General features: G+C 47.9%; 1 protein-coding gene across 2 annotated transcripts in view; it reads right to left on the reverse strand.

Annotated features, from left to right (window-relative positions):
- MOV10 (Mov10 RNA helicase) overlaps window positions 1–25,737 on the reverse strand; it is a 119,431-nt gene that overhangs the window by 26,072 nt on the left and 67,622 nt on the right. For both annotated transcript variants that reach the window (XM_083172784.1, XM_083172785.1), the window contains exons 14-16: window positions 8,596–8,706; window positions 4,499–4,601; window positions 3,713–3,830 (exon numbers count right to left, since the gene is read on the reverse strand). In XM_083172784.1, coding sequence (XP_083028910.1) covers window positions 3,713–3,830; window positions 4,499–4,601; window positions 8,596–8,706 — 332 coding nt within the window. The remainder of the gene's footprint in view (window positions 1–3,712; window positions 3,831–4,498; window positions 4,602–8,595; window positions 8,707–25,737) is intronic.

Consider the following 25,737-nt stretch of genomic DNA (forward strand, 5'->3'; position numbering starts at 1 on the left):
TTTCTGCTGCCATTTTTTCATGTTTTTCATATATGTTTTGTATGTGTCGACATTTTTTGTATGTCGACAAGATATCACTTTTTTTTCTTTTGGTTTATTTTTTTATATAGTACTTGCTCTTGGGTTATGGGGTATGTGACACTGATTGTTCTGTATTACGTTACATGTTGTTTGATTTTGTCAGCCTGCGTGCTGGCATTTTTTTCGATGTCTGCTTTTTGTTTACATCAGTCTCTATGGTAACCTGATGTGGTAGGGATGGACCAGGGACGGCAGCATAGCTTGGCGTGATGACGTTGTGTGGTACGCTGACTCTGCTAACCGCCATTGGTCTCCCGACTTACTCGTTATAGGTGCCGATGGCTGATGTTTGGTTAATCACCATGGAAACAGGGGCAGGGTTTGGAGCGCTGTCGGGTTTCCCGTACTGACGCGATGACGCGCACGTTGTGTACGTCATGCGGAGGCGGGGAATTTGTTCAGTGGTGCCAAACTCGAGTCTGACGTTATTGGTGTGGAGATCAAGGGGGTATGTATAAATACTGTTTTATTACTGCTGTTTATTGTACATCCTGATGAAGAACCGTTATTAAAAGGTTCGAAACGTTGAGAAACACTGCCTGTGTTTGATTCTTTTGGGTGAGTGCCGCCGCATGGACATATATATATATATATATATATATATTAGTGTTGGGCACGTTAACGCGTCAGCACATTAACGGCGATTCAAAAAAATTAACGCAGTTAACGCGCGGGGGGGGGTTAATCACTGCAGCGGCAGGGAGTGGGAAACGGACGGGCAGGGGCGGGGGCAGGGTGCCATGTGCCCCCCCGGGCTGCTTAGCCAGTCACTGGCTGCGGGCCACCATCCACCTCCTCCAGGCACAGGCAGCCCTCCTGCGCTGGCCGCGGCTTCCAGCACACGGCCGCGGCTACAGGAAAATGGCCGCCGGCCCCCTGCACTGAGGACATGTCCTCAGTGCAGGAGGCCAGCGGCCATCTTCCTGTAGCCGCGGCCGTGCTCTGGAAGCCGTGGCCAGCGCAGGAGGGCGGCTTGGAGGAGGTGGATGGTGATCCAGCGCGGCCAGCAGCCAGTGACTGGCTAAGCGGCCCACGGGAGCAGGAGGGCTGTCTGTCCCGGACCCCCCAGCCCAGCAACAATGGTGAGTTGCTGGTGGGGGCATGTGTGTCTCCTCTGGCACTGTGGGGACATGTGTGTCTCCTCTGGCACTGTGGGGGCATGTGTGTCTCCTCTGGCACTGTGGGGGCATGTGTGTCTCCTCTGGCACTGTGGGGGCATGTGTGTGTGTCTCTGGCACTGTGGGGGCATGTGTGTCTCCTCTGGCACTGTGGGGGCATGTGTGTCTCCTCTGGCACTGTGGGGGCATGTGTGTCTCCTCTGGCACTGTGGGGGCATGTGTGTCTCCTCTGGCACTGTGGGGGCATGTGTGTCTCCTCTGGCACTGTGGGGGCTCCTCTGGCACTGTGGGGGCATCTCTGGCACTGTGGGGGCATCTCTGGCACTGTGGGGGCATCTCTGGCACTGTGGGGGCATCTCTGGCACTGTGGGGGCATCTCTGGCACTGTGGGGGCATCTCTGGCACTGTGGGGGCATCTCTGGCACTGTGGGGGCATCTCTGGCACTGTGGGGGCATCTCTGGCACTGTGGGGGCATCTCTGGCACTGTGGGGGCATCTCTGGCACTGTGGGGGCATCTCTGGCACTGTGGGGGCATCTCTGGCACTGTGGGGGCATCTCTGGCACTGTGGGGGAATATCTGGCACTGTGGGGGCATGTGTGTCTCTGGCACTGTGGGGGGGCATATGTGTCTCTGGCACTGTGGGGGCATATCTGGCACTGTGGGGGCATATGTGTATTTGGCACTGTGGCAATCCTCCTTGGCAACGAGCATGGAACCCCTGGCAATGAGATTTTAGGTAAGCGGCACTTATGTGCCTATCAGCGCGATTAATAGCAGTTAATCGCAAAAATTTCATGAGATTAATCGCGATTAAAAATTTTAATCGTTGCCCCCCACCACTAATTATATATATATATATTCTCCCCAATAGTGTTATTAAGCGCCCATATACAACTCAACAATACAATTTATTCGGTCTTTCCCTCAATGTAGAATTATCATCAACCAAGACTTCTTTCAAATATAAAAGCAATAAAAGATGTTTTTAATTGGTAAGGAAATTTGAATGATTTATTCACGCTGGATCTTCCAAATGTAAATTAATACTGTAGTACTTAGTTAGTATACTGTAGTTCCTTAATTAGAAGATTTTTTAAATATAATCAGTCTTTATTCAGATCGTGTAGCTGAACCGTATATGTGCAAAATGTGATCCCAATCACTAATAGACTTTAATAAAGGAATGACCCTCCAGATGGTTGAATCATACTGATATGGATCAGGGTGGCCAATTATGGCAAAATCCCCTATTGAACAACCTCCAACAAAAGGACTACTTTATTAAATTTAGGGTTTGAGAAAATGCTGTAAATTGGTATTAGGGCTTTAATTCCCAAACCTCAAAATAAATGGTGTAGACACTTTCTAGTTAAATTGGGGTGGAGTAAAAGATTCAGTATCGCCTGTGCATGTGTGCTCTCCAATAACCAAAGGGCAAGTTCATTCATTAGTGCTGTACTCCTAATTGTTCCCTAATAGTTTAAGCTTTGATTTTAAGATAAATTACTAATTATCATAATTGAGTGCCTACATATTGTAGAAGTTGGAAAGCCTTCATTAAAGTAATCTTATGGTCTTTTTTAGGGGGTATGAACTGTAGCTATGGAATCAAAGAGATGAAACACCTAGATGGCTATGGTAAGACCATATGCGTGTGCATGGGACAGTGCCTTTGGTGCACAGGGACAACCTAATGGTCAGACGCTCCCCCACTTTTTTTAAAACCTGGCTTAGTAGGCAGCATGAGCTGTGACAATTTTCATCCCAAAAAAAAGGTCTCAGACTATCTATAGACAACCTAGGATAACCATAATCATAGTCTTACAGACTGCCAAGCAGGTTCACCCCACAGACTGCCAAGCAGGTTCACCCCACGGCATGAGCAGTATTAGCAGTTAACTGCGATCACGTCATGTCGGAGAACGGAACAGAATGAGGACTTACTTTAAAGTACTGTTTTTTTTTAATTAAAGGGTTTACTTATTTTATCTTTATCTATCTAGCGCAGGAAGTATCAAAATTGACTATGTTGATCCCAGAATGTAGGCTTCTGCGATTAAATACTTAATGCCTAACTAGTGAATTTACGGTTGCAATACCGATCCAGTTAACACGGGGCCAGAAGGTAATAGGGTGAGCATTTCTGAAATTGAGAGATTTTGTGAGAGTTTTCCCATTTTTTTTAATGAACACTGAAAAACCAGGTTGATTTTGCCATGTAATTGATTGCAGATTTAAAAATGGGAAAACTCTCCCAAAATCTCTCATTTTCTGAGATGTTCACCCTATTACATTTGGCCCCTGCTGTTTACTTCACATTCTTACTATATAGATTGTAAAATAAAAATAAAATAAAAAAGTCTACAGAACAGAGCTAAGATATCAACATGAAGGCACTACAAATATTTTCTAGACAAAACGCTGGGCCTCTCAAAAGAGTGAAAACTATTGCTACAAGACAAGTGGTAAAAAGTTTGGTTTTTGTTGTTATTTGAGCTGTGTCATATGTACCTTCTTAGGCAGTCTTTCCCAATTGCAGTAGGCATGACTGACCATGTGATCAGCTTTTGACTGGAGCTCATTATCATAGAACAGTTCATTTGAGGTGGTCAGGATGTCAGGGTGGGACCTATTTGGAAGAAGAATAACAGAATCTTAAAGTAATTAAAAAATATATACATAAGTGGCTAAAGAGTTGAGTGACAATACAGAAGAAGAACACATGCAGGATTTTCTCTATGGCTACCAATAAACACCAGTGTTAAAAGCTGGTAAAATGGATAAAACATAGAAACATAGTATTTGACAGCAGCTCAGAACCACTTGGCCCATCTAGTCTGCCCCTTTTTGGATGGAAGCAGCTTAGGGTCCCCCAGACATGCATGTTCTTAATGGTAAGTAAACATATGCCTTCCGACAGCATTGAAGGTGGAATCTGACAAGTCGGATCTGTTTGGTCGAAAACAGCCGCGGATTGTTGAATTCACGGCCGTTTCTTAACAATCTGCTGCTGTTTTTATAGATACGCCCACTTTCCGAAACTGGATGTTTTTAACCAATAGAGGTTTGTCCAATCTTATATTAAATGTATTTATGGTGTCTGCTGACACATTGTGGAAGAGGTGACAACTGCCCTGATCGTAAAAAAAGTTTTTACATCTAAGGGGGAATTCAATATGGGATTCAGACTGTCGGACGTCCCAACAGTTGGAATTCCAGGCCGTTTTCGCCCATTTCGAACTCGATGCTACGGCTGTCGAACATATGAACAAATAGTGTAGCAACTACAGCACACACCTGTAATTCTGCAGCAACTTGGTGACAAACTTGGGGTTATAGCACCCATTAGATTTTCCATACAGTGAATTCTCCGTCATCAGTCTTTCAAGCAAGGAAATACCTGTATGACCAAAGTTGAAATGGTCAATAACATACATGGGTTAGAGTTGTTTACCAAGTACTGTAAAAAGTGCTTTCCTATACTTACACTTTAAAGTGTAAAAATAACAGCGCTGTTCTAATTTCTTCTTTTTTCTCACACATTAAAAGGCCTCATAATGGAGGCTATTTAAAGTGAACGGCAAATGCAGCTTGTAGATATTTAGAGCTAAAACACATTATATTATAAGTAGGAAATAGTAAAAATACCGTATATTGCGCACAGCCTCCTATACTACATTGGAGCTATGACCCTTTGGAATGCACTTCCGGCCTAGCGGTGGAACGCAGGCCGGAAGTGATTGCAGTTCAATGGGGTGTGTGGACGTTCCGGCGGCCGGTGGAACACAAACAGGAAGTACAGACTAATATAGGAATTAATCTATAGGAAAGGGCAAAGATCGGTAATCCCCCAACGCCTCCCACTACCTCCAACAGAGGGGATAGGGTAACTTTTATATAGCCACTAACGGTATTTTACTATATTTGGACGCTTTATGGGTAACCCCATGGGAATATGGGTAAAATCCGAATTAAGGCATTTAAATGATTTATATAGGTAATTTCTATTACGCATAGGTAAACATAAAAACAAAGGGTAATAATTACACATTAAACACTATAATGGCACTTGTATAATATTTAGAACCGTAACATTATCCACTTCAACAGAACGATCAATCGGATCAGAGAGGATATGAGGTCATTGGTCTACACCCTATAAATAGAGAAAAAGCCCATAGCCTAGCATTCAGATTACCAGCATTGCATGGAACAGAGCCCCATTCTAAAGGTAATACAGCCTAGTTGCCTACTATCATTTGACTATGACATGGTTTGCTTTTACTGTTAAAATTCCCAATGCCCACAAACAATGACATAAATAAATATTGTTGCCTGATGAGAATACGTTAAGTATTAAAACGTTGCAAATAAAGAAACCGTTTCATTCATTGGACGTGTATTATCGCTTGCTGTATGTTTTTGACACGGGCAGTGCTGGACACCCACACGAATGAATAATTATTCATCGGCGTCCTCTGCCAGACTGGGGGCCGCTGCTACGGTACCTGGTGGCGGCCTCAGGTGACAAAGAACTCAATTTCCCCGATGGTGAGAGTCTCCTCCCCCTTTCACCACCGCCCTGCCATCTTGGTGCGCTGATACTTTTTTGCCAGCAAACGCGGTGCTGCTTGCCCTATGGCAGGAGGTGGGGCTACCAGGTGCAAGAAAAAAGTGTGAGGCCTGGTGGGCATCTTGGCGGTGGCAGGTCAGGGCTGGGCAGGGGAGGAGGTCAGCTAAGCAAGCAGCAGCCAGAGATGTGGAGGAGGCTGCCTACAGCAGAGACATTGGGTGTGAGTATCTCCGTTGTTGGGGGAGGGGCGGGTCAAGGGAGGCAACATTTGTGGGGAAGTGCTGTGCTGATAGGCTATTCGCCCGCTCTGTCACTATGACTATGCCCAGCGTTATACACACAGTAACAAAGTGACAGATCTGGACAAATATAGAAGATATAGATTTTTTGGTACTTATGAGTTATCCGGGCGCCCGATTTCTAAATCGGGTCGGATCGGGCACATCGCATCGCATCGCATGCGACCATCGGATGCGATGCGATGCGATGACCCGATTTTTCCATAGGAATCAATGTTAAAATGGACAGAGTCCATTTTAACATGGAATTCAATGGGAAAAAGGGGTCCTTTTCATACCCCTACTATCCAAGTGGGCATGGAGTTGGATATAAACCTGTGGCGAGCGTAGCGAGTCACCGAGCCCGAAGCGTGGTGAGCGTAGCGAGCCCCGCGAGGGGACATAGAATACCGTCCCCTCGCCACGCTTCGGGCTCGGTGGCTCGCTACGCTCGCCACAGGTTTATATCCAACTCCATGCCCACTTGGATAGTAGGGGTATGAAGAGGACCCCTTTTTCCCATTGAATTCCATGTTAAAATGGACTCTGTCCATTTTAACATTGATTCCTATGGAAAAATCGGGTCATCGCATCCGATGGTCGCATGCGATGCGATGCGATATCGCATCGCATCTGATTGTATGCCTTAACTTAAGGCATACAATCAAAAAATCGGGCGCCCAGATAACTCATAAGTACCGATTTTTTTTAAATAAATATATGTATTATGTATATAAATCACTCACTATATATGGATGCCTGACCATTAAAGACATAGCTGCAAAAAGGGGAACCAACTCATCTAGGAAGACTTTCCACAAGATTTTGGAGTGTTTCTGTCAGGCACTGATGTTGGATGAGAAGGTCTGGCTTGCATTCGCCTTTTCAGTTCATCCCAAAGGTGCTCATGGGGCTGAGATCAGGGCTCTGTGTGGGCCAGTGAAGGTCTGCCACACCAAACTCAAACTATAGTCCTTGCTTGGTGTGCAGTCAAGTTGGAATAGAAAAGGGCTTTCCCCAAACTACTGCCACAAAGTCGAAAGCATAGCAATGTCCAAAAGGACTTGGTATGCTGTCGCCTTAAGATTACCCTCCACTGGAGATAAGGGGCCTAAGCCCAAGACCTGAAAAAAAAACCACAGCCTCATACATTATCCCTCCTCTACTAAACTTCTCAGTTTGCATAATGCCCGACAGGCATGTAACATTCTCCCGACATCCACCAAACCTAGATTTGTCCATCTGACTGCTTAAACAGAGAAGCTGGATTCATCACTCCACAAAACACATTTCCACTGCTCCACAGTCCAGTGTCTGTGTGCTTTACACAACTGCATACGACACTTGGCATTGAACTTTGTGACGAGAGGTTTGTATGCTGCTGCTTAGCAGTCAATGAGCTTATTGGAATGGGTTTCCATGGCTGAGTTGTTTTTTCTAAATGCTTCCACTTTATAATAATATCACTTAGTTAACCGCGGAATGCCCAAGGAGGGATGACATTTCACAAACCGTCTTACTGCAAAGGTGGTGTGCTAGCACAGTACCACACAAAGTCACTGAGGAGAAGTGATAAAGTGCCTTGTACTTTATAACTGGCCAATCAGCTCCTGACTGTTACGTTACAGGCTGGGTTTAAAAAGGGACAGTCAGGAGCTAATTGGCCAGTGATAAAGACCAATGACATAATTGGCTATGAAACAATATGAAAGATAACTATGGGTGAAATTTAAGAGAATCAGAAAGTGAGAGTTTTCACAAGAAATCTCCAATTTTTTAGAGCGGAAATCATTTACACTGCAGAATCTCTCATCCTATTAAATTCCCCCCCTACATAACCACAATCCTCCTGACCAGGACGTGTGTCTCCTGTGCATGTGCAGTACCAGGGGCCACCACAAATGTGAAACATCCATTGCTAAGGAGGGTTCCTTGGGAACCCTCTCCAGATATGCATATCTCCCAACTTCTGCAGTTGGGAAGTCGGGACACTTGTGCGCGCTCCCGAAAAGGGCTCGCGAAAAGAGGGCGTGGCCTCGCGGGATGACGAGTCCTCCGGCCGCGCCCCCATTTTCCGACGTGCACAGCGTCTATTCTTGGCAGGCTGGGGGGACTCCCAACTGTCCCCCCCCCACCGCGGGACAATGGCGGCCCCGGGCGGGACGCGGGAACGTCCCCGACTATCGGGACGTTCCCATGGTAAGCGGGACAGGTGGGAGGTATGGATATGTAATGATAAAATGTGTCTTTAAGAGTAAACCAGTCATTTTTGGTGATTGTATGGAATGCAGGGAACTCAATTTCCAAATCCCTGTAAATAGCATGTGATAGATGGGTTTATATCAAAGAATATATTTGTCCAAACTGTAAAAATAACCTATACATTTTTTTTTTTTTAATTGCTGGAGGGGGCTTTTATTCACCCTACTCTGATGAAGCCTCCTCCTTAGGAATGGTATAAATACATTAAATTACATGCATTCTATTGTGTTTACAGGACAGTGCTGCTAATCCAACATTCAAGAACTGTAAGAGTCACTAACCTAATCCATTGCTGATGGCGAATGGAGACCTTAACACTGGGCCAAGTTGTTTTGGGTCACCAGCTAGGACCAGTTGTCCACCATTAGGATTGGCCATTCCATCCAAAATGCCTATTGAAATTAAAAATAAAACAAAGTATGTCATCTGCTGCTGGACGACACATTATTTTAAAATGTAACGGTTCTATTTATTAAAAACACAAATAGGTAATTTACATCAAGCTTGTTGCACACACACGAAAAATAGCTGCAACAATACAAGACAGACATAAAAGTTGGGTTTATGAGAGTATATGCATGGAGCAAGTAACCTCTCATTTTTAAATTAAGCTGTACCTTTTGTTCCGGCATAGGTTAGCTACACTCCATTTATTTGGTACATTTTATACTTCACAATGGGTACCAACCTCCAAAAAATAGGATTTTTCTACGGTCCCCCTGGGGGATGCTGCACCATTACTCTGGGTTAGAGTGGGGCTATGGAGGATAAGGCATAAAAACAACTCTGGTACCCCTTACGTACTTTGCGTAGTGGTGTATTGAGAATACCAATACACTACCATGCTGGCTATGTAAACTACGTAATTTAAGCAAATTACGTAATTTACGTAACTGGAGCTCAGATAATACATAAGGGTCATATCCCCACTATCCATGTCATACCCCCAGTGTCCACGTGGGCGTGGAGTTAATTTTAGAAAGTGTGGCGAGCTCAGCGAGCCGTACGAGGGGACATGGATACGTGTCTGCTCGCCACGCTTCGGGCTCGCCAAACTTTCTAAAATTAACTCCAAGCCTACGTTGACACTGGGGGTATGACATGGATAGTGGGGATATGATTGTGTAAGTGCCTGTAAAGTATGTGTAATTGTGTGTGTAGTGTGCATGATACTTACCATCCAGGATGTCCCCGGCGCCTCCGTCACTCGGATCCCCGCACTCCCGGCCGCCATGACAGTCCTCTCTGGCGGGCGCAATGTATGCAAGCGCTGGGGGGAGCAGGGAAACCCTGTGATCCTCCCTCAGCGGTCACTATGCTAAATGACGGCCATTGCTGCCGTCCGGCTCCCGGTTCAGCACCGCCGCATAGATCTCCACCCCTCCAGCCACCCGGTGCTGAAGCCCTGCCGCCCGGCCCGCCGGACAAGCCACCATCTGTCCTTCATCCCCCCCCCGCCGCACCTCCTTCATCCCGCCGGCAGCCGACCCACCGCCTGTAAGTCACAACATATTAGCCGGCCGCCCGGCTAATACATAAGTACCACAACTCTAAATCTAACTCCTCCCACCTCCAGCAGGATCAAGCCATATTGAGAAAACATCAACTCTACAAAAATATCAGGAAGAAAAACAAAAGAAAAAAAAAAACAGACAAAGCGAGAAATTGCAGCGCCCCCCAGATGGACTCCAATGAAGAGATTTTACAGTATGTAAATAAATAAAAATCCTCTATTGCCTTACTGGAAGATTCTGCGCCATTACTTTGGGACTTCCCAAAGCAAGCTAACAAGGTGGTGGGGTGGGCAGCCACACTCAAAATGTACATCCATACTGTGATGCCTACCTACAGGTACTTGGAAAAGGTGTGCAGAGATGACCAGGTCGCAGAGCCCGGCACAAAAACACCAACACAAACAGTCCCAAGAAGCACTCAGTGCAAGCTGAATGAATGAGCTCCTAATGGAGCAGGAACAGGCAGATCTGAATCCCATAGAAAAAAAAAAGAGGTTTGACTGTGCTATGTGGGTGGGTGACATTGTATTTATTAAATAAATTTATCAATAATAATATAAAACAAGTGGACATACATAAATATGTAGATAAAAACAATTTAAAATAGGTGACTAAGAGCTCAGTTATTCTGTGTATAGTGGTATAATCACCCATAGGTCATTTGACCTGTTGGAAAAGAGTGTCCGTTCCTGGTGGTGCCTCGTGAGTGTAGCAGTCCCCTGGGAGCAAAATGGTGTGCTTTTCCTGCGGCTTTATGGAGAAAGCAACCTCCTAAGCTTGCTGTAGCCTGCAACAATGATGAGCACACTCCACTGTGCGGTAGGTGGAAGTCTTACTGGGTCGTCACCCTGGAGAACAATAGCTTTAGTAGGGAGGTTGGTCCACACACTTTGGTGATGTAAGTCTCGGAGCTGAATGGATCAGTGAAGATGGTCACCTGCAAGTTACACCAATGCATTTCGCTGCAGCAGCAACTGTATCAAGGTCTGAAGACCAATAAATCTGCCAGATTACCGAGGTAACCCACCTAGCAATAGTGTTACTAGAGGCTGGCCAACCAACTTCCAGAGATGTCAGGGAAGTCTCCGGAGATGTAGAGGAAGAGGCTGTAGGATAGGCCGGTAAAACAATATTCTGGGTGCAATGGAAATGTGAGTCCACCTTAGGCAGGAAGGAGGGTTTTGTACAAAGAACAAGCCGGTCAGAACGGAAAACAAAAAGTTGCCTTACAAGATAAAGCAGCCAGATCAGAAATCAGTCAGTGGGGGGTAATAGACAACAGAAAAACCACCTTAAGAGTGAGGAAACGCAAGTCCACCAACTAACAGTTCAAAAGATGGCTTTCTTCCTAGGAGATTTCAATCTAGCCCTAGATCCCAAACTAGATAAGTCCCAACAATCAACATCCCGCTCCTCCCAGGTGTCTGGCCCATCCCTAGCCTTCCGCAATCTCCTCTTAGAGTTCGACTTATACGACATCTGGAGGACTAAAAACCCGACTGGTCGCGACTACACCTTCCACTCCTTGGTACATAACTCCTATTCCAGAATAGACTACATCCTCTGCGATAAGTGGTCTCTACAGTGCACCACAGATGTTGATATTCTCCCGATCACATGGTCTGACCATGCTCCCGTCACATGGAAGTGGTGCCCCAACCCGTCAACAATCCCCCCGAGACCTTGGCGTCTCTTCCCCCACCTGTTAAAAGACCCTACAGCTAAAGCAACAATTTTAAATTCCATTAACTCTTATCTCTCTAATAACTCCCCACAGGAAACGTCTATCACCACTCACTGGTGTGCCCTAAAGGCAGTTACGAGAGGAGCAGCTATACAGGCTGGCGCCTTCCTCAAACGCAGTTCTATTAAGGCCCAACTAGATTTAGAGACCAAGCTATCAAAGCTAGAGACCCAAAATAAAACAACCCCATCTAGAACCTTGAAATTAGAGATATCAAGCATCCGTAACCAACTTCAAAGACTCCTCTTAGCCCGCACACAATTAGCCCTGAACAGAATGCGCCACAAATTCTATCTGTCTAGTAATAGATCAGGCAGAATGCTTGCCCGTAAACTACGAACCCAACAAGCCAAAAATAGAATCAAACATATCATTTCCCCTACTAAAGAAAAACTTTTAAATCCCAAGGACATCGCTAACCAGTTTGCTAAGTACTACTCCCAGCTCTACAACCTTTCCTCCGATACCTCCACCCCACAACCCACCAACATTACAATATCTTCCTTCTTAGACAAAATACAGCTCCCATCCTTAAAGCCGGAACAACTAGAAGCCCTCAATGCCCCATGGTCCGCTTCGGAGATCCAATCAGCCATCAGATCCCTCCCCCGCAATAAGGCACCAGGCCCAGACGGTTTCACAACTGACTTCTATATCACATTCAAAGACCCACTAACCCCACTTTTAACAAACCTCTTTAACGAACTATCCTCCCTAGGCTCTTCCCCAACAGAACTACTAGAAGCCCGTATAGTGACCATCCCCAAACCGGGGAAAGACCCGGCTTTCTGCCAGAATTATCGCCCTATAGCTCTCTTAAACTGTGATATTAAACTATTTGCCAAACTAATGGCCCTCCGTATCAACCAATACCTTCCGTTGCTGGTGCACCCGGACCAGACGGGTTTTGTTCCAGGAAGACAGGCCTCCGACAATACAAGGAGGGTATTCAATCTGATCGACTCCCTCACTAGCGAGCAAGATCTTCTTCTCCTATCCCTTGATGCTGAAAAAGCTTTCGATAGGCTGAATTGGAAATATATGCGAGAAGTGCTCACACGCTTTGGCTTCAGGGACCGAATTCTCAACTCGATCCTGACGCTCTATAGTTCTCCCACGGCCCGGGTGTTCAGCAACGGCTTCACATCCGATTCCTTTAGTATCACAAATGGCACTAGACAGGGGTGCCCTTTATCTCCCTTGATCTTTGCGCTCTCAATAGAACCCCTAGCCATCACTATACGCAACGACTACAACTTCCCCGGTTTGCAGATAGGCCCTCAATGTCATAAGTTAAGTCTTTTTGCCGATGATGTTCTGCTTTTTGTGACCAATCCGGTGAAAACACTCCCATACCTTCACATGATCTTAGATTCCTATAGCGCAGCATCATATTACAAGCTAAATACTACCAAGACAGACGCCCTTCCGATCAATCTCTCAAGATATCTACCCCATTTAAAATCACTCTACAAATACAATTGGCAAACAGAAGCGATAAAATATTTGGGCATTCACATCCCCTCGAATACACCCAATGTCTTTAATGTCAACCTCACCCCCCTCCTCGCTACGCTGTCCACCCTAACTAAATCCTGGGTGTCTTACGATATCTCCTGGATGGGACGTATGGCTGCTTTTAAAATGACATTACTTCCTAAACTAATGTACTTGTTTCGCACCATACCATACACAATCCCTAAAAAATTCCTACGACTTGGCACGACCATTTTGTCAAAATACGTGTGGTCAACCAAGCCCCCAGCAATAGCCCGCTCCAAAATGTCCCTACCTAGGGCGTTTGGTGGCCTGGACCTCCCCGATCTGGTTAGCTACCATACAGCGTGCCTCCTGGCCCCTCTTAAAAATTACTCTGACACTGTTTCTGCCACAGGTTGGGTATCCATTGAACAAGCCAAGACCCCTCACATCCCCCTTGCAGATTTAATTAGAATTCCAAAACAAGCTAGACCCAGTCATCTACCATTACTCCCATCCACCAAAGCATCTTTACAAGCCTGGGACAGAATACTAGCCACTCTATCTGGCTCGGCAAACGCCATACCCTCCATTTCCATTACAACAGTAGCAAAATTAATCCCGAACCTCAATTTAAACACATGGAAGACTCTTGGCATCACCACCCTAGGAGACTTGTTAGAATCCCACTCTTTGCTACCATTCCCCACCCTACAACGCCAATACTCTATTCCCCCCTCTGAATACTTCCATTACCTACAATTAGCACACTGGTGGAAGGCCCACTTCCCTTCCTATACCCCCCCAGATGCTACATCTCAGACACTCCTGTCCAGACCTTTCATGATAGGAACTAAAGGTGACATCTCCTTTTGGTACAGAACTTTGGTAACCCCCACTACCTTCTCCAAAGCGTCCCCTCACGAGAAATGGGAATCAGACCTAGGCGTAACTTTCTCTCCTCTGCAATGGCGTCAAATCTTTCACACCTCCTATGCAATGTCCCGTTGCTTAAATCATACAGAGATGCACATCAAACTAATTAATAGATTATACCTAACCCCTGATCGCCTGCACACCTTCTGGCCATCCTGTTCTAACAAGTGCTGGAGGCTATGCGGATGTATAGGCAACATTTACCACATTTTCTGGTCCTGCCCCGCAATCCACCAGTATTGGTCTGAGGTCTTTGGCTTGATCTCTACTGTGTTGAAAGTGGCGATAACCCCGGACCCATCCCTTGCCCTGTTCCATGTCTATCCGCAGACTGTCCCCCCTAGGGATAGGTATGTCTTGGGTCATATCCTTATTGCTGCCCGAGCCAACCTAGCCCAGCACTGGAAACAACCCTCTCCGCCACCCCTGCTTCAAGTGGTTATGAAGACGAATCACCACTTCCTCATGGAAACTAACTTTGCCCCATATGTCTCCTCGCCCTCTTCCCCCCATTTGCACTGGCTTCCTTGGCACATGTACATAACTGATGGCGAAGGTGCTAAACATTTCCCCCCCTCCCCCCCGGCAGATCCATGTCAGTCTAACCTAAATGAAATCCCAGAGAGCTCAGAATGACCTTAGTTACTTGGTTAATTTTACCTCACCCGTTAAATATCCCCATCAAAGGTAGTGTGATATAACCCGAGGTCTGATGCTATATAGATAACGGCTTTCTTTTCGCCTGATATTGAGGCTAGTGGATAATAATGTCTATTTGTTGTCCCTATTTCTTTATTATTCATGCTATACATATACTATTCGCTCTGCGTAGCGAAACATATTGTATAATGATTGTGCTTGTCACCCGATATCCCTTTCCCCCCCCCCCCTTAATTGTCCCCTTTTTTCATTTCTGTTCCCCATATTAAAAACATGTTACAATAAAAATTTTATTGATGGAAAAAAAAAAAAAAAGATGGCTTTCTGAAAACCGTCAAGTACCAAATTGAAGTCCCAAGTAGGGTCAGGTGGAACATATAAGCAGGTGGGTATAGAGGACACCCTAAAGAAAACAAGTGAAAATCTGAAAATCAGCCAATCATCTCTGAAATAGCATAGATGAGGCTGAAACCTGGCCTTTAAAAAATAATAATAATAATCGAGACCATTGGCCAAGCCCACTTGGAGGAAAACGAAAAAGGCGCGTAAGGCAAAAAAAATTGTAGCTAAAAATCCTTGACGTTCACACAAAAGCTATAGTATGTAAAGCCACCAAATGCGATAAAGTAATGTGAAGTTACAGTATTCCATGCATGAAGCATTGTGTCAACAGCAGATGATAAACCCTTTGATCTTAGGATCTGGGTTTCGCAGCCAGACAAGGCACATTGTGGCAATGGCAAGGACCTTAAAGGAGGTCTGGTCGAAAACAGTAAGGATCCTCCACCAACAGCTCTTGAATCAGGACATACCATTTTACTCCCTGAAACACTCTTTAATGCATGGCCAGAGGTGGAAACAGATATGGGAGCCAAAATATCTACAGAGTTGTCATCACACCTATGATCTCGGGTGCGAGTACCTTACCGAGGCAACTTCTTGAGAAGCAAGGCCATCAGGTCCACGTATGAAGACCCCACCGACGGGTTAAGGTGAGAAAGATTTGTTGGGTGACCAAAGAAAGAGTCTGAGCTTGCAAGGTCCTGGCATGGAGGTGGGAGAAGGGAACATACTAGTGGCAATTGTAAGAGAGTGCGAGTCTTGGACTGTAGATCCACAATCTTTTTCTGAGGAAGGTAAACTCTACTTTCCTTGGTCTGAAATAGAAGGCCCATAAAACACCATGCTTAGATCTCTAGCATTGAGGAAAATGTGCTCTTATTCTGTCCGGATGTGACACAGATTTAATGATAGATAGATATCCCAAAGATTAGCGTGATCAAAAGTTAGTTGTGTGTTGAGAACAACTTCCAAAAGAAGCCTTTAGTAGCAGTTTGTCTAGATGAGTAGTAACCATTACTTCCTTTTGACGTAAAAAGGGCAAAAGGCATGAGCCATACATTTTGTAAAGACCCTGGGGGCTGTGAAGAGTCCAGAAGGAAGTGCCCAAAATTGGTAGTGAGCAGGACACACTGCAAACCTTAAAATATGGAGGTGTCCATTCCAAATGGGGACATGGTGGTAAGCATCCTTTATATTATTGTATGCTAAAGATTATTTTTCCTCCATGGACAAGTTAACCGAGCGGATAGACTCCATTTTGAATTGGTCTCAGCAAAGGTATGGGGGGGGGGGGGGAGATTAGGAGTTTGAAATGGAGAAGACAAAAGGAGACATCTATTTACTAGAAAATGAGTGGCATAGAAACAGAGAACGTGCTGTCGAGGTGGAACCAGGAGTATGACTCCTGCTTCCAGAAGCGAGGAAACAGCAGAAGTAAGGCCTGCTGTGTTAGTCAGTCTAAGGGCAGAGGACAGAGTGACAAGAAATTTGTCTGGTACAGGAGCCAAATGTCCAAAAGATAACCTCTGGAAATGACCCCTTGTAACCAGCGGTCTGGATTGGAAAAAGGGGATTTTGTACTTACTGTTAAATCCTTTTCTCAGACTCCATAGGTGACACTGGAGGGAGCTTGGGCACTCTAGAATAATTAACAGTGACTAACTCCTCCCCTTCTACTTCCTCTCCTAGGCAGTCTAGGTATGTGCCCGGAGGGAGCTGGAAGAAAGAAAAAAACAACACACTTCCGAGATGAGGTTAAACATAACAAGTCACACACACACTCACATAGAGTGAAACATAGGTTGAAAAACAACATTCATAACAGAATGAAACAAACCCATCATTAAAGCAAAGTATCAATGTCTCATAAGACATATGGTAACTGATTAGTAACTGATCAACCTGAAACAGCAAGAAAAGAGAGAGACAGCGTCGGGTGGGCGTCGAGTGTCACCTATGGAGTCTGAGAAAAGGATTTAACAGTAAGTACAAAATCCCCTTTTCTCTTTCCTCCACTAGGTGACACTGGAGAGTTACAGTGGGGACGTCCCAGAGCTCCCAACACGGGTGGGATGACGCTGAGAGACCCTTAACACAGAACGGCCAAACTGCGAAGCAGTCGCCGCAAAAGTGTCAAATTTGTAAAAACGGACAAAGGTCCTGCGGCCAGACCAAGTAGCCGCTCTACATAACTCTTGAATAGACACTCCACGGGCAGCCGCCCAGGAGGTACCCACCGAACGCGTAGAATGAGCGGAAATTTAAGACGGTGGCACCCTAGAGGAAGCCACATAAGCCTGACGGATTGTCAGCCTAATCCACCTGGCCAAGGCCTGCTTGGAGGCGGGCCAGCCAGGACGCAGGGAGTCATAGAGGACAAAAAGAGCATCTGACTTACGCATGGACTCAGTCCTGGATACATATATGCGCAAGGCCCGGACCACGTCCAGCGCTCTGGCGTCCTCTGACTCCTCCCTAAAGGCCGGTGCCACAATAGGTTGGTTAATGTGGAAGGCCGAGACCACCTTTGGGAGAAAAACACTGGAAGTGCGCAGCTCCGCTCTATCCTCATGAAAACACAAGAAAGGAGGCCTACAAGAGAGAGCACTGAGCTCCGACACCCTTCTGGCCGAGGCCAACGCCAGAAGCAAGACGGTCTTCCAAGTTACATACTTTAACTCCACGTCCTCCATGGGTTCAAACAGGGAGGACTGGAGAAAGGTCAAGACCAAGTCCAAGTCCCACGGAGCCGTGGGGGGCTTGAAAGGTGGTTGCAGCCGCAACACCCCTTGGAAAAATGTCTGAATTTGAGGAAGGAGCGCCAGTTTCCTTTGGAAAAAAATTGATAGAGCGGACACTTGCACCTTCAAGGACCCCAGCCAGAGTCCTGAGGAAAGACCTTTTTGTAAAAACAGAAGCAACCGGGCCAGTTTGAAATTTACAGGAGAAACCCTTCTGGTCTCACACCAGGCCACATAGGCCCTCCATATGCGATAGTAATGCACCGAGGTTACTTGCTTCCTGGCCCTGATCATGGTAGGGATCACTGCCTGAGGGATCCCTGCTTTTCTTAGAATGGACCTCTTAACAGCCATGCCGTCAAATGAAGATGTTGTAAGTTCGGACAGGCGAACGGACCCTGTGTGAGCAGGTCCTCGAAGAGTGGAAGAGGCCACGGCTCGTCTACTAACAGGTCTGTGAGGACCATGTACCACGACCGGCGAGGCCAGTCCGGAGCTATGAACAGCACTGTTACCGATTCCCTGCGGATTCTCTGTAGGACCCGAGGAATGAGAGGCAACGGAGGGAAGAAGTAAAGGTACTGATCCGTCCAAGGAGCGGTGAGCGCGTCTACAGCCACCGCCTGAGGGTCTCTTGTCCGTGCGCAGTACCGAGGCAACTGATGGTTGTGCCTGGAGGCCATCATGTCTATCTGAGGACATCCCCACCGACGGATCAAGGTCTGGAAGACCTGGGGGTGCAGGCACCACTCTCCGTGATGGACGTCTCGTCGGCTGAGGTAGTCTGCCTCCCAATTTTCCACGCCTGGAATGAAAATTGCAGATACGGCCCCCGCGTGCTCCTGCGCCCAAAGCAGAATCCTCTTCACCTCTTTCATCGCTGCACGGCTGCGAGTACCTCCCTGCTTGTTTATGTAAGCCACAGCCGTGGCATTGTCGGATTGCACCCTGATGTCCCTGTTCTTGAGAATGACTTCCGCTTGAAGGAGAGCATAGTACACCGCTCGGAGTTCCAACACATTGATGGACAACTGCGCTTCCTCCGGCGTCCAAAGGCCCTGGAAGTGGAGACCCAACGTGGCCGCTCCCCAACCCCTTAGACTTGCATCTGTGGTGAGGAGCGTCCAGCTGTGAATGGCAAACCGCCGTCCTTCCTGCAGGTTGTTGGAGTCGAGCCACCACGCTAGAGAAGCTCGAGCCTGATGGGAAAGGGTAATTCGCTGATGAAGAAAAAGATGCGACCCTGACCACTGTTGGAGCAGACACAGATGAAAGGGCCGAGATCGAAAACGCCCGTACTGCACCGCCTCGAACGTGGCCACCATCTTTCCCAACAACCTTGTGCAAAGCAGGACTGAAAGGAGGAAGACCCGTCCGTGGGCCGTGTCCAGGATCATCCCCAGGAACAGAATCCTCTGCGAGGGAGTCAGCTGTGACTTCTGGATATTGAGCATCCATCCGTGGGATTCCAGTGTCTGTCGCGTCCGCTGGATGTTGTTCAGCAGGACTTCCCTGGACGGAGCCTTCAACAAAAGGTCGTCCAAGTAAGGGACAATGGTAACCCCTTGCGCCCTGAGTATTAACCATCATGACTTTGGTAAATACCCTGGGCGCAGATGAGAGGCCGAAGGGAAGGGCTCTGAATTGCAGGTGACAATTCTGAATGGCAAACCGGAGGAAGGCCTGATGAGGAGGCCAGATGGGGATGTGCAGGTATGCATCCTTTATATCGATGGATACAAGAAACTCCCCGGGCTCCAGACCTGCAATCACAGACTGCAGAGACTCCATCTTGAACCGTGTGAAGCGCAGAAACGGATTGAGGTGTTTTAAATTCAAGATAGGCCTCACGGAGCCGTCCGGCTTGGGAACCAGAAACAGGCTGGAGTAGAATCCCTTCCTTCTCTCCAACTCTGGGACAGGGATAACTACCCCCATGTCCCTGAGTTTCTGGATGGCCCTCTGCAGTGCCCTGCTTTTCTCTGGAGAAGCTGGCAAACCTGTTGGAAAAAAACGAGGAGGAGGGGGTAACAAGAAATCTATCTTGTACCCTACTGCAATAAGGTCCTTTACCCAGGCGTCCTGACAGGAAAGGGACCAAACCTGATGATAAAACAACAGGCGGCCTCCCACCCTGTGCTCCGAGACGGGGCTGGGAGAGTCATGCAGAGGGCTTGGAGGTAGCCTTGGCATCCAGGATGGGGGTGCCGGCTGAACCTCTGCCCCTGCCTCGGAATCCCCGAGAACTGACTGCCCCCCCCCTTGATCTGCCCCTAAACTTAGGTGTGGGGCGGAAGGATCGAAAGGACTGGTTTCCCGATGTGGGAAAGGTCCGACGAGCAGGAGGGACTGCTGAGGGAAGAAATTGGGACTTACCTCCCGTAGCCTGTGAGATCATCTTGTCCAGTTCTGTACCAAAGAGCGCATCCCCGGAGAAGGGCAATGCCTCCACCGCCTTCTTGGAATCGGCGTCCGCGTTCCACTGACGCAACCAGAGGGTGCGGCGAGCCGAAACCGACAAGGCCGAAATATGAGCTGCCAGCAGACAGACATCTGATGATGCCTCCACTAGGTAGCCTGCTGCCTCCCGTATGTGTTCTAGCAACAAAACCAAGTCACCTGAGGAGGGGTCATTTCCCAGATTAGAGGACACCTGACCGGCCCAAACCTCCATAGCCCTATTGACCCAACATCCCACCTGCGCAGGACGCTGAAGGAGGCCCGCTGAGGTGTAGATGTTTTTAAGGGTGCTGTCCAAGCGCCTATCCGAGACATCCTTGAGTGTGGAAGCTCCCGGTATAGGTAGTACTGTCTTTTTGGACAGACGGGATACTGATGGGTCAACCGTAGGGGGCGTCTCACAGGACTTTCTGCTATCTGCAGGAAAAGGGTAAGAGGTAAAAAATCTCTGGGAGACCTGACATTTTTTATCTGGATGTAACCAGGCCTTTTTTAAATGGTCGTCCAATTCCTCAGAGATTGGGAAAACTGCAGACTGTCTTTGCTTCTTAGCAAACACAGAAGGACGCTCAGAAGGCCTCTGTTCCTTTGTAACATTAAGCGTTAAGCGGACAGCCTGGATTAAATCCTCCAGACCCTGAGAGGTAACCTCTGGCTCTGGTAGCAATGGAGCCTCAGGCTCCCCAACATCACCCTCCTCCAAATCCGGCATATCATCATCAGTGTCCTCTAATAGGACAGACTGAGGAAATATCCTGCTTGCAGGAGCCAAAATGGGAGGAGGAGGCTGTGCAGAAGGATCTGGGTTTAAAGACCTAGTTAAACCCTCCACTGCAGCAGCCAAATCAGCCTGCTGATTTCTGGCTGCGTCTCGGTCCTGCCTGGAGGCAGATAGTTCAGAGGCCAATTGTGAAATCACAGTAGACAACTGTGACGCCCATATAGGCACCTCTTGTGAGGGAGGGGGTGACATCATGGGACCTGCTGTACAGGGGTCACATATAAGTGAGCCCTCAGTCTGAGGGGTAAACTTAGCCCCACATTTCTTACAGGCCACCTTTTTTGAGGAACCCCCAGCCATATTCATACACCCAGCAATCACCCAGGGAAAGCAGGAAATGCTGGACAGGAGAGGAGTATAGGGGACAGATTGTCACAAGCCAGCAATAGCGCTCCGTTTTAAGCGAGCGCCTGGCTATCAGGGAGTTTGGCAGCCCAAATCACCTGTCCTCTCTAACGCCCACTGTAACTCACAGTTTTAGGGCTGTCTGGCGCTGGTAGGAAGACTGCCGCTGCCGCTTCGTGATCTCCAGCGCTGTAAGCGTCCGGAGAGTGCCTCGTGCTCTGCAGCGTGAGGAGGGAGGAGACGGAAGCCGGCATCACAGTAGCGCGTCGCGCTAAGCTCCGCCCCCTACCTGAAGGTACTTAGCCGTGCTTTCTGTGAAATCCCACCCGGATCCCTGCTAACAGGGACCCGGGGGTTATACTTACCCCTGTCCAGAGGCTGTTGTATGCGGCGTTGGATTCTGGTCCGCGAGGCGCGCTGCATGTAGCGGTGACGGGGACCCCAGAACGGTGGTTCTGGCAGCCGGGTTCTGGAGGCGAGCTGCAAGCAGCTGCGACCAGACCCTCAACAGCGCCCTCGTCGCAGGCAGATTATATATATAGCCCAGAGTGAGCTAAAAATGCACCCAGCTCCTGCAGGGCACATTCTAAGACTGCCTAGGAGAGGAAGTAGAAGGGGAGGAGTTAGTCACTGTTAATTATTCTAGAGTGCCCAAGCTCCCTGTGGTCGCCCTTCTATTCCCCACTGTAACTCTCCAGTGTCACCAAGTGGAGGAAAGAGAAACCAGCCACACATTCTGGAAGGAGAGCAGGCATGCTCCAGGCTGTAAGTAGTCACACCATAAGTTTTCACTGGGTTTATAGTGGGCTCTGTGGGAACCCTGTGAACCTAGCCCACTGAAGGAAACACTGTGGGCAAAACAGGAGCTACCGCAGAAGGGTTGAAAGTATGTGAAAGAGCCTCGTCCCTTAGGCCGAAAGGACTTAACCTACAAGATTTAGGTTTCAGTAATGGAAGGTAAGGACTTGCCCATCCTTTAGCTTTAATAATTATTGGTACTTGTGTAGTTTCACGACGGCACTTCCCTGCAGATCGTATGCGATATTTGCATACGATTCGATCTGCAATGCGATTTGGCAAACACCCACTAACTACGTCAGCCCGAAGCGTGGCGAGCGCAGCAAGCCCCGCAAGGGGACGCAGTACGCATCCTCCTGACCTGTTCATACTCCCACTATCCACGTCGGGATGCGGAAAACGAGCCCGAAGCGCGACAAGCGTAGCAAGCCCCGCGAGGGGATGTGGAATACAGGTCAAGTAATTTGTGTGAACTCGGTACACTTCGGGATTGTTTTCCATGTACCCTCGCGGGGCTCACCACACTTTATAAAATCAACTCCACGCCGACGTGGATAGTGGGGTATTAACAGGTTGGGAGGACGCGTACCACATCCGCTCGCCATGCTTCGGGCTGACGTGGATAGTGGGGGTGTGTCAAATCGCATCGCGGATCGAATCGTATGCAAATCGCATACGAAATTTGCATACGATGTGATCTGCAGGGAAGTGCCGCCTTGAAACTACACAAGTACCTAATTATTTACTCAAGATCCAATCCAAAAGGAAAATTCCCGTCAAAAAAAGGGAACTACATCCAAGGTGCGCTTGGAATCTGCATAAGCATTCCAAGAAAGCAACCAGAGTGTGGGACGCACTGCCACAGCCTGGGCAAATAGGCGGCCATGTGAAGAAGCAGAATCAAGTAAAGCACTGGTAACAAAAGGCGAAGTGTTCACTGTACATGGATGATGTCACTGTCTTCTGCGCAGACCAGAGATCGGTGACGACCCTTGTCCAGACCTGCGAAGACTTTGGCCGTGCTTCAGGAGCAAAGGTCAACCTTGGGAAGTCAGAGGCTATGCTCTTCAGAAAGTGGCACCTGTCATCCTTCGCTCCATTCCCATTCACCGTTAAGCCAGACCTCATCAAGATCCTTGGTGTCTAGTTCAGGGGGGATGGAGCAGCCCTGAAGAAGTGCTGGAGACTGGGACTCGCTACAATGAGTCAGAAACTTGGATTGTGGAGTCTCAGAGACTTTACCATCGAAGGGAAAACACTTGTGCTGTGGAATGAGATTCTTCCCATTCTTCAGTACCCCACCCCTGGCCAGGATCTACAAGGCCATCTCACGGGCTGTTTTTCCACTTCATCTGGGGCTCCAAAATGGACAGAGTGAAGCGGATTGTTATGTACAAAGATCCCCTCAAGGGCGGCAAAGGCATTCCAGACATTCCAACTATGCCGATAGCCTTCTTTGCATGTAACTGTATCCCCAGAACTGTTATTGACAATTGTACCGGCTCTGCAAGGAACTCCATGTCCCGCTTCTTCCTCCTACCCTGGTGGAGGACCCTTAAATGGGACAGCTCCATTTATTACAACTGGACTACTCCATGGTTCTAAAAGGACGTGTCCAAGTTTGTGAGGGAACACCAACTGGAGGTATTGAAACCCGACTTGTGGAAGCCAGAAACTATCCACAAGCTCATCAAAGCCAACTAGGTCATGGAACCGATTTCAGGGCTCCCATCAGCAACTGTCAAGTTTGTCTGGGAGTATGTGGCCTCCAAAAGGCTTACACATATACACAAGGACAGGTCATGGATGGCCATCACCAGTCATTCATGCACTTCCGAAACTTGTGTAGGTATAGACATTGCCCCTGGTGCTCCGTGCATGAGGAAACCTGCATGCACCTCTTCTGGGCCTGCGCCTACGCACAGTTGTTGTTGGATGCCCTTAAGACTGAATTTAAAAACTCTGTGTCTAGGAACTGTCTTTTATACCTTTCGGTACTGTATGGACTATTCCCAGGCACCCACACGTATGGGGCGACCCAGGAAGCCTGGCGCCCTATAAACTGTGTTCAGGACGCTTTGTGGTTTTACCAGAAATAAGTCTCATACTGCGGAGGGTGTGAATTTCAGTTCAGGACTGCTGCAGGCTGGTTCACAGCCTGCTCAGAGTCTATTCCATTCGGGATAGCCCTGAGGAAGAAGAGGACTTTACCCCTTTTCTTCTGGTCCTTTCCCCTTGTGTGAACTGTGTTATAAGACTTCGGGACCGTAGGCCCATCCCCCCTCACTTCACAATGTCTGTTTTGTTGATTTCTTTCTATTTATTGCCCTCGTCCTTATATGTTTCTGTCTGTGTCATCCTCCTTCCTGTGAAGAGACGTCAGAATCCCGCTCATCCCCCGGGAACAAAAACGGAGACTAAGGGGGGTATGCAATCTGCTGCCGCTATTTCCGACGTGGGAAATAGCGGCAGCTCCCTATTCAATGTTGGCATTAACGACAGCATTGATGCGGGATCACAGCAGAACGGGCCAGACTTCAGAAGCGGTCAGGCCCGTTCTGCCGATAACGGCCGCGGATTGTCCTTATCCGGGCCGCTTTCGCGGCCACGCCCCCTTTGCGCCCATCGGCAGAAGGGACATAGAATCCCGTCTGTCGTTATGCGGTCGATCGGACCATAAATGGGCCTGGATCATGGCTGTCGCCGGGGTTCGACAGCCGTGATCCCACATTGCATACCCCCCGTAGTCTGTCGACGTCTAGTAGTATAGATCCTGAGGAGGAAACAATCCTATTTAAGGAAGAAGTGATATCAGTCAGACACTTGCTCATACCACATTCCCAGAGCAGCTCCTCAGACACTGCAGCAGCAGGTCTAACCTCAGCAGGCGTATTCAAGTATTTATTCTCAAAAACAAATTCGGTTTTACGAACTTAAAACTTTTAAGTCCTGAAAATGTTTTAGATGGCACCCAAATATAGCGCCATCTAGATACCTTTTTACATAACTCCCACTAAGAGGGAGCGGGGGTCTTCTTGAGGTGCTGCTTCCATTAGCACTCAGTATCTAGAGATAGATCTATACATACTGTAGATATATCTATATTCGATACCTGGCACTCACGCTTTGAAAACAATTGCCACAGGTGTTCTCTGGGTCTCAGTGTATATTCAGCAGCACATGCAATGGCATGAACCGATGGACTTTTCAAAATGCTTTAAAATGGTACAAAGCCTGACGTTTCGTGGATAGAAAATACCCTTTTTTAAGGTGTACATACAGATGGATCGCCTCTCTTCTTTGGCCGGGGATCGCCAGCATGTCTCCGCTGGCAATGGCCGGCGCAGAGGTGCTCCATCTGACTGGAACACGCGTGCGTCTCACACGCACGCGCCTCCCAGTTTCAGGACAGTGCCACTGCGGGTCCCTGTCCTTCTCCACTTCAGGGAGTCGGGCAGGGATGGGGGGGTGATAGCGGGGCGGTGAGGGGCACCGGCGGAGTAGCCAGCTCCATAGCCACGGGGCGTGGGCACCTGGTGAGAGCCGGCCACTGGCGATAGAACCACCATCCCCTGCAAGGAAGAGGGCTGCTACATTTGTTACAGTGAGAATATCTTAGGTCT

Source organism: Crinia signifera, chromosome 2, assembly GCF_055691185.1.
Source record: "Crinia signifera chromosome 2, ASM5569118v1, whole genome shotgun sequence".
NCBI lineage: Eukaryota > Metazoa > Chordata > Amphibia > Anura > Myobatrachidae > Crinia > Crinia signifera.